Genomic DNA, 9,561 nt, shown 5'->3' on the forward strand with positions numbered 1-9,561 from the left:
CAATTACCACAGAAATTTTTTCCTCCTCCTAAGGCTGGCAGACACTCAGACGTCAGTATGCTTGGGTATACAGGGAGCCAGTCTAGGTCATGAAATCAGTTTTACCTTGTTCCCTAACAGGTAGGAGCCTCAAGTGAGCAGCAGGGAACTGAGGATGAGTACCCATACAGAAGAGATGCCGGGGGGGGGGTTCCCTTGGCTAGAAAAGAGGTTATAAGTATACTACCTAGTAGGTTAAGGGGGGGGGGGAGAAGACTGCATCAGTGAATACAATGGAACATCAATATTTATGGTAAGTGTACACAACTGTACTATGTCCTTTGTGTTTCACTGCTGCAGTCCTTACTTGTGAAAAGATTCACAAAGCTGGAGAGAGAGAGGAAAGAGATTAGGGAAAGGACAGGATGCTCTGCAGGACGGCACTGGAGAATCCTGTTCTGGACCTACAAAAGGCTGCCAAGTGGTAGTGTTAGATAAAGGTATGCAAAAATGACCAGGTGGCAACTTCTAGGATGTCCTTAGTAGGAACCCATTTCAAAAAGGCAGCAGAGGTCACAGTAGCCCTAGTGGAGTGTGACCCGACAGCCTCAGGATATTTTTTTGCCATGATGACTATAACAAAGAGAGAGACAGTGGGAGATCCAGTTTGAGATGGTCTGTTTAGAAACTGGTTTTCCCTCACAGCCAGAGGGACAGGTCACAAAAAGTTGGTCAGATTCTCTCAAGGCTCTTGCTCTGTCAAGATAGCAGTGTAGCTGGAGTACTCTTGCCCCTTTGTTCTGGGGGTTGGGAAAGAATGTAGGCAGGTGAATGGCTTGATTCAGAGAAGTATCAGTGGCCACCTTGGGCATGAAAAAAGGGTTAGTTCCGAGGGAAACCCTTTCTGGGTAGAAAATGAGGAATTGTTCCACTGCCACGACAGCCTGCAGTTCAGAGACCCTCCTGGCTGAGGTGGTAGCCAGCAGCAGGGCAGTTTTCCAAGTTAGAAACTTCAGTTGGGCAGAGGCTGCAGGTTCAAAAGGAGGCAATGTCAATTTTTCCAGAACAAAGTTAAGGTCCCATGCAGGGGTACGTTATCTCTTAGATGGTCTGATATGGATGATAACAGGAGATGGGAAAAAAACAAGATGAAAGCAGAAATATGGTCCAAAATGGCAGATGTATGAATTTTAATGGAGGAGTAAGAAAGGCATTTATCAACCAGACTAGTCAGGTAATCTAGAATGTTAGCAATCTGGACTGAATCAGGATTGTGGAGCTGCTGCTGGTACCAGATGGAAAATCATTTCCACTTAGCTGAGTATGACTTCCTAGTGCTAGGCCTTCTGGACTCCTTGAGAATGTCCTGAACCTGTTCACTTACATTAAAAGCCTGTTTCTGGATGCTGTAGAAGTATCCAAGCAAAAAGGCTCAGCGTCTTCAGGCTGTGATGCACAATCCTTCCCTTGTGCTGAGTGAGAAGGTCGACTCTCTGAGGCAAAAGCCAAGGACTCCCACTGGTTAGTTCAAGAAGCAGAGGATATTAGTGCTGCCTGGGCCAGTCTAGGGCTATCAGTATTACCTTTGGGCCCTCTTCTCATCATCAGAAGCACTCGTGGTAGTAGGTGTAAGGGAGAAAATGCATAAATGAAGAGATACGAGTCCACTGGAAGGAAAAAGCATCTGTTCTCCAGGCTGATTTCTGTTTGATCCTGGAACAGAATTTTTCCAAGTGAGAGTTTTCTTTCGTGGCAAAGAGGTTTATCTGTGGGACTTCCCATTTCTGGGCAATGCTGAGAAATACTTCCAGATGCAGATGCCATTATTGTGGTCTGTCAAGTTTCTGCTGAGGTGATCTGCTAGAGTATTTTAAACACCTGGAAGGCATTGTGCCAGGAGGTGCAAACCCAGTGAGTGAGCAGTTTCCCAAACTTCCATTGCTACATGACACAGGGTAAGAGTTGGTGCCCTCCTGCCAGTTTATGTACCACATCACTGTGGTGTTGTCTGTTTTAACTAACAGGACCTCCAATTCCCATTTTTCCTTGAAAGCTATCAGGCCTTTTTGCACTGCAATAAGCTCTTTCCACTTTATTTGGCTGTACTTGAACAGAACCTCCCCCTTTCCTTGGGATTGCAGGTGTTGAAACTGGGCCCCCCATGTGTCTCCGAGGTATCTGTCATGAGAGATTGGCTCTGGGGAGTGAATCTAAATGGAAGGGTCATGATTTTGGGCACAAGCCTGTACTCACCATGCAAATTCCTCTTTGAGACAAGGAATCAGCTGTATCCCAGTCATTGGAGGTGGAGAGTGCTGCCACCATACCCTTCTGAGATACCACGAGAGGTTCCTCATGTGCAGCCTGGCCAAGGGAACCATGAGGATGCAAGATGCCATGTATTCCAGTGTTCGGAGAAACTCCCTGGCTGAGATGCATTGCTTCTGCTGGATTCTTTGAATGTATGGCTCAAAAAGGAGACCTTGTATGGGGGGCAGAAAGGCTTACTGAAGTGAAAAGTCCAGGACTGCACCAGGAAAACTACCCTGTTAGTTGGAACAGTGTTGGATTTTTGATCATAGGAGATTACTAAGCTATCGACCCAGAGGTCATTTAAGCCTAGCCGTTTCAACCCAGTGTAATACCGTAGAAGTACTAGTCAATATCCAAGATTGCATTTAGTGATGACTGCCCATGTCCAGGAGGGTTGTGGGCACTATCCCAAGTAGGACTTTATGGTGCCCCATCCACTCATCCAGGTTCCTCTTGAACAGTTTCATAGAGGTGCTCTTTTCTGCATGAATTGGTAGCCTGTTCCAAACACGTGGCAGTCGCTGGAAGACAAATCTGTCCCTCCAGCATGTCCTGTTTAAGTCACAGGCCATATTTAAGTCCCTGGAATGGGTAGCCCTAGACCCATTTGATTTATGGATATGCAGTAAATTCAATAGGATAGGGTCTTGGGTTGCTATATAGGCCAGGCATAAGTCTACCCTAAGAAGTCTATACAATATGGAGTAAAATGACAGGGACACTAGTTGGTCCATGTAAGGCACATCCTAGAGGCCCTTGATCTTCTTTGATAGAAACCTCTGAGGTCTCAGTAATTGCTGCAGGTGCTTAGTATGGTACATACCAAATGGGGTGTTATGCTCAATTATGGTCCGAATAATTGCCAAGTATAGGGGGTTATAACTTCTTTGGCTCTCGAGGCAATGCCTTTACTAATCAAGCGAGCTACATGGAAAGCTTTCCTTACAATGGTAAACATGTGGTGGTCAAAATTAAGTTCGCGATCAACCTGTGATGCCAGGTCTCTTACCACTTCATGGGTACTTAGGGTATTGTTGGTGAACTGATAGTGTGAAGGGACATTGTTTGTGCTGAAAGGAATGATGACGCATTTCTCTGCATTCAGTTTGAGACCGTGACTAATATAGCAGTCGATGGTCTGTGTGAGACCCTCCTGGAGTATACGGACATCATTTTGGGATTCAATGACTGCACCTAGGTCTGCAGTCATCTGCAAACTTGGTCAACCACAACCCTTTAGTTTTGACTTGACCTTCTGAGAAGTATATACCAAACATTAGGGGGCCCAACACTGATCCCTGTGGCACCCTGCTGGTAACAGGTTTGCTGGTTGATGTGGATTCACCCACTTTGACAGTGTGTGTCCAGTTTGTGTGCTAATTGGCAACCCATCTTAGAACGAAGGGGTTTACATTCAGTTTGCTCAGTTTATTGGTAATGCCTGAATGTGGGATTATGCTGAAAATCTTTACCAAGTCTAGGTATGCTGTAGCACAGATTTGCTCTCATCAGTAACCCTGGTCACACTTTCAAGGAAATCCAACAGATTTAACAAGCAGGATCAGTCATTCACGAAGCTGAACTGGGTAGGATTTACGGTTTGGAGGTCACCTATGTCTTTATTTATGAGGTCCATAATAATACGTTCCAAGGCCTTACAGATAAGGCTGGTCAGGCTTAAGGGTCTGTAATTCCCCGGGTCTGTTGCTGGGCCAACTTAGTGGAGGGGAATAACTGTAGCTGTTCTCCATTTCACAGGAACAAAGCCTGTGGTTAGGCTATGATTGAAAATGATACTTAGTGGTGATGCTAGTTCATGTTTTAGCCTGTTAAGAAGACAGCCTGGGAGGTCATCTGATCCCATAGATGTCGTGTTCTTTGCCTTGGACAGGGTTTTCAGAACTTGTTCTTCAGATATGCAAAGTGGGGGAGGGGGTTTGTTGTAAGTTAGGAGGGGATAACTGAGTGAAATTTTCACCAAATCTAGCCGCTATCAAGTTCGCCATCTCTGTAAGGTCAATATGTGTGACACCGTTGACCACCAGTTCTGCACATGCTTGGGTCATACCCTTTAAGTTAAGTACAAAAGGTCTTATGGTTATCCTTGACAGTGCCTGCTAGGTTTCTCTCAAAGAAGCTCTTGGAGGATTTGACAAGCTGTCTTATTTGCCTGTTAAGGCTGAGGAGGGTGCTTTTCCATTGTTGGGTCCTTGTCTTTTTCTTGAACAGCAACATTTGTGTTTACTGTAAAGTTTGTTGATGCTGGAAGTCCACCATGGTAGCCCAATTTTATTTGGGGCTCTGGCTTTGATTCTATCTGGTACAGCCAAGTTTATACACTAATGCCCTGTACAGTCACTTGCATAAGTGTAAGCTTCAGCTTAGCTACCACTTTCAGCTTGGGGTGAGGCTTGGAATGCATTTAAACCTTCACCCTAGAGACTATAGCTTGCCTTGGTGAAGTTTTTAAGTCTGATTTCACCCTTTGTGAGTTCTGGTGTTGGTATCATTTTGAAGGTGTCTGAATTGTGGTCAGTTTTAACTACTGCGGGTCCAACAGTCGCAGCAATGCACCTGTTAGACATGTTCGTGATGACCAGATCTAGAATGTTTGTTCCTCTTGTCAGGGTATGGACAATTTGCTCCAGAACATTTGAATTTACAAGGTCAAGGAAATGTTGTGCTAGAGAGCTTGGGCTAGAGTAGGTTTCCCAGCTGATGGTGGATAATTGAAATCCTCCATAACCACTGTGTTCAGTAAAATTTGGATTGTCTTCAGGTTGGTTAAGTAGGCTTCCTGGGTGTCATGAAACATGGAGGGGGATCTATAACTGGCTAGTACTTGGGGTGGGGGGTCTTATCCACTGTAACCTGGACATGGAGTGGTCCAGTCTAGCTAGACAGGAGATTAATTTATCTTTAATATAAATTTGTAGGAGGGGAAGTCACTGGAGTTCCAGAACTTCAAATATACCAACTCCAAGACAGCATAACAGTGCAAAAAAGAAGAAATGACCCTTATCACACTGCATTTGAAATGCTCAACTGAGGCCACAGCACAAGTAACCTTAAGCACTTGAAAAGCACAGAGCAAACACCATTCTTTAATACTCCATAATCCTCCAAACCCCATAGCCGTGCAACAGCTTAGCTACCACTTTCAGCTTGGGGTGAGGCTTGGAATGCATTTAAACCTTCACCCTAGAGAATATAGCTTGCCTTGGTGAAGTTTTTAAGTCTGATTTCACCCTTTGTGAGTTCTGGTGTTGGTATCATTTTGAAAGTGACTGAATTGTGGTCAGTTTTAACTAATGCGGGTCCAACAGTCGCAGCAATGCACCTGTTTGACATGTTCGTGATGACCAGATCTAGAATGTTTGTTCCTCTTGTCAGGGTATGGACAATTTGCTCCAGAACATTTGAATTTACAAGGTCAAGGAAATGTGCTAGAGAGCTTGGGCTAGAGTAGGTTTCCCAGCTGATGGTGGATAATTGAAATCCTCCATAACCACTGTGTTCAGTAAAATTTGGATTGTCTTCAGGTTGGTTAAGTAGGCTTCCTGGGTGTCGTGAAACATGGAGGGGGATCTATAACTGGCTAGTACTTGGGGGGAGGGTCTTATCCACTGTAACCTGGACATGGAGTGGTCCAGTCTAGCTAGACAGAAGATGAATTTATCTTTAATACAGATTTGTAGGAGGGGAAGTCACTGGAGTTCCAGAACTTCAAATATACCAACTCCAAGACAGCATAACAGTGCAAAAAAGAAGAAATGACCCTTATCACACTGCATGTGAAATGCTCAACTGCGGCCACAGCACAAGTAACATTAAGCACTTGAAAAGCACAGAGCAAACACCATTCTTTAACGCTCCATAATCCTCCAAACCCCATAGCCGTGCAACACTGCAGTTGCATTGTTTAGTTGGAAAAAAAATGCTACTCAAATGAAACGTTAACTTGACAATGTGTCACAGATTCATTCAACAAACAAGTAAACTGACATAGCAGCATTAACCCATGTATTTATGTACATATGGCTGCATGTATACATAAATATGTACATGCACATCTTACAAAGTAAGGGGCAACATTTTTAAGTAACAAGGCTTCTTGCAAAGCAATTGCAACTTCTTTTAATTAATAAAAATGCAGCATGGTAATAATGGATGAAATTTCAACCCTAGCATCCATTTTCCAACAGCACGGCTTAACCCAATCTAGGAATATGGTACAGCTACAGCCTATACTGCAACTCACTGGAAGCAATGCACTGAAATATGTCTTGGACAAAACCTGAAAACACTGCAAGATGCATGCACATATTCACATGTTTTATTATGCATAACTACAGGCAATTTGGTGGATCACCAAGTCACCTCTTGAATGAAATTCCAACTCTCTGGAATGCTTGTGGAACTCAAAGCACCTTAAAAAAACATGGACGAAAGTGTAAACTCTGCACAGAAGACACTTCAGCCAAAAATGATCTTGCAAACTGTGTAATGTGAAGCAGCAAATTTAACTGCTATCCCACTATATCACCCCCAGTACCTACAAGTAGATACAAATTTTACAAGGTCACAGAGCTTGCCCTCTCACTCTAAGTTAGGAGCTTGGCAGAACCCCACCCCCAAACAAGCCTGCTAGATGTAATAAATTGCCTTACTAAAGCAGTTTTGTAACACACAGTACTCTACTATACAAAATGTTGCTTATTTTGTAATGCAAATATCTGGTATTACAAACTTGAATGTTTAACTTATCAATCCTGAATATCATTAAGTAAAGCAAGGTTTTTGGTCTATTTCTGCTGAAGGAATGCAAGAACAACCAAACAACCATTTTACTAACGTAGTTTACTGTGTCAAACGATATGTTAGAGGCTGGCTATAGGCCCCTCACTATACCACCTCATATTTTTCACACTGCAGTATGTAATCAGTAGTAGCAGAAGGATCTGAGCAAAAAGAAGCCATATATACCACAGCAACATTAACTTACCACAATAAAACGAGGAGACAAAATTTGCTTTTTGTAAGAAAGCAACTGTTGCTGCTGCATTATTCTTTTTGCCTGTCAGTCTCATCTACATTATTGCACTTCAGGCAGCAAAAAAGAAAGGAATTCTGGAATCAAGATCCTTTTATAACTAGCAGTTAAATAATGTGCACTAACCTCGTGTGCTGTTTTTCTTGGAAACTGCTTCTACAAATTTTTGAACATCTCTGGCAGACCTTCTCATTGCAGCCATGGCATCCTTTAACTGAATGAATAAGGGAGACTATTACTTTTTCCCGTAGAAATTTTTTGTAACTCAAAAAACTAAATTCCTTTCTCAAAGAAAACTGATGTCAATGTGTTTTCAGAGTTGCCTAAATAAATTCTGTAAAAGTATACCTTGGGAGTGCTCTATAACTCATCTATATTGATGAATGTTTCCTAAAATGTTACTAACTTCTTCAGTATGCTAGGATACACATCTACTGGCTTAAATCTATCATGATGCAACTAGCACATAATGTCATTTCAAATAAAGTCAAGTGAAAGCATTTATACAACTTACCTACAAATGGCACATACATACCACAATTCCAGCCATCTTTTGCCACTGATCATTAACAAGTTCCACATTAGAAGCACCACGTACCAGAAAATTATTCCATGCAACACACGTACACATAATACATCCAAGTAACAGCTCATGATTGCCACAGCAGCACTTCTCAAAAAGTTTTTTCTATCATAAGAAAACTTGTTTTTCATGTTCCTATTATTTTTTGACTTATAAAAAAGTGCAGAGTATAGTCACCATAAATGCAGATTTTAAGCAAGGTTACTCCTGAAATACAAGTCATTATCCATGAGAAAAGTCACATGTGGATGGAATGTCTTCTGACCCGACTTCAAGAGCTTTCAGATGTAAAAAAAAGAAGTGGACTTATCCTCCCATAGTCTGGGCTGTCAAATGATACATTGTTAAAAAGTAAAACGGCATGTAAAATTTTCAGTTCATTTTTTATGCAAGACAGCCACCTCAAAGCACATCCCATATTGGCAACCAAATTAAATATCCCTACTCACACTCTGTAAAGCCCATGGGGACAATGAAGGATGTTAAACGTTCCTCCAGAGTTTCTGGGGTGAAATGCCTGTGATACTGTTGAATGTCCACAGAGAAAAGACCCCTAGAAAAAATGTAGTACTGAATTTACTGTCTGTACTGAATGTCTTGCCTCTTTCCTTCTCTTTCTCAGGTACAAGAGTTTCATAGACAAGGGTAGAGGATGGGAGCCTACATTTAAGTGCCAGCCCTAATGAACATCTATGGTTATACAGAGTACACTCACATGGCTGTACTGCTGCAATAGAATGCATTATCCTTACGAACAGTACTACAAGCAGCAGCCTCAAGTGAATAATCACAGTATACACTACAACAGGGCCACAGCAATGCCTGCCCTGCTCCTCAAATGATGGTCCAGCATGTAGTGACTGCATAAATTGTGCACCACAGTTCATATGGCAACCTCACAGATACCCTCCACTTAGACATTCTTAAACGATGCTGTCAAAACTGAGTAGACACTACCTGGTCCCTTCACGTGTTACCCACTGATCTCACAACAAAAAGTAATGCATTTGCATTAGTTTGTATAGAGACAGGCCTGCCCCACCTAGGTGGGATAAAGGAGACAGATGTTCAGAATTCTTAAGTTTGTGTTAGATAATGTTTAAAATGCCAACGCACATCAACGTGGTGTAAAATCCTCTTTCCATTCCTTAGATTAGGAAACATAAAAGGCAACTGCAAAGTCTGGTTGAGAGCCACTTCAGATACCATTTCTGGCATGAAGGAAAGGATGGCTCTAAGGATGCACAGTGTAGAATGAGTGCAGAGACCCTCTTGGCAGAAGAAAATACCACTAAAATTGAGGTTTCTAATCAGATCACAAGGAGCTAGCCTAAAATGGACTAAAACTAACTCTGCCTGTATAAGATTATGGTCCAAAAATTGAGCAACCTTGTTCCTATGAGGTTTTAAGTCCAAGGCTCCCTTGAGGAACAGCTTTTCTGTAGTATGTATCAAGAGGGTAGGGTTTACAGGGAGGCAAGCTGCAATGGCAGACGGAGGCATTTTAACAAAGGTGAACAGTAGTCACTCAGAATTTTGCAAGATACTTCAAGACTTATGCAAATATTTGCTGGAAAGACATCTGTTAGTTTCCTCAATAAGAAGAGCCTCTTTCTTTTAGTCAAATAGGTCT

At 42.5% G+C, this 9,561-nt stretch overlaps 1 protein-coding gene across 1 annotated transcript in view; it reads right to left on the reverse strand.

The window, feature by feature from the left end:
- SETDB1 (SET domain bifurcated histone lysine methyltransferase 1) overlaps positions 1-9,561 on the reverse strand; it is a gene marked incomplete in the record, with an annotated part of 3,089,600 nt that overhangs the window by 2,525,574 nt on the left and 554,465 nt on the right. The window contains 1 exon segment of the mRNA XM_044080041.1: positions 7,472-7,559. Within this exon segment, the coding sequence (XP_043935976.1) occupies positions 7,472-7,559 (88 nt within the window).

The sequence above is a fragment of the Protopterus annectens genome, chromosome 8.part0, assembly GCF_019279795.1.
Source record: "Protopterus annectens isolate FY-2018-M chromosome 8.part0, PAN1.0, whole genome shotgun sequence".
Lineage (NCBI taxonomy): Eukaryota > Metazoa > Chordata > Ceratodontiformes > Protopteridae > Protopterus > Protopterus annectens.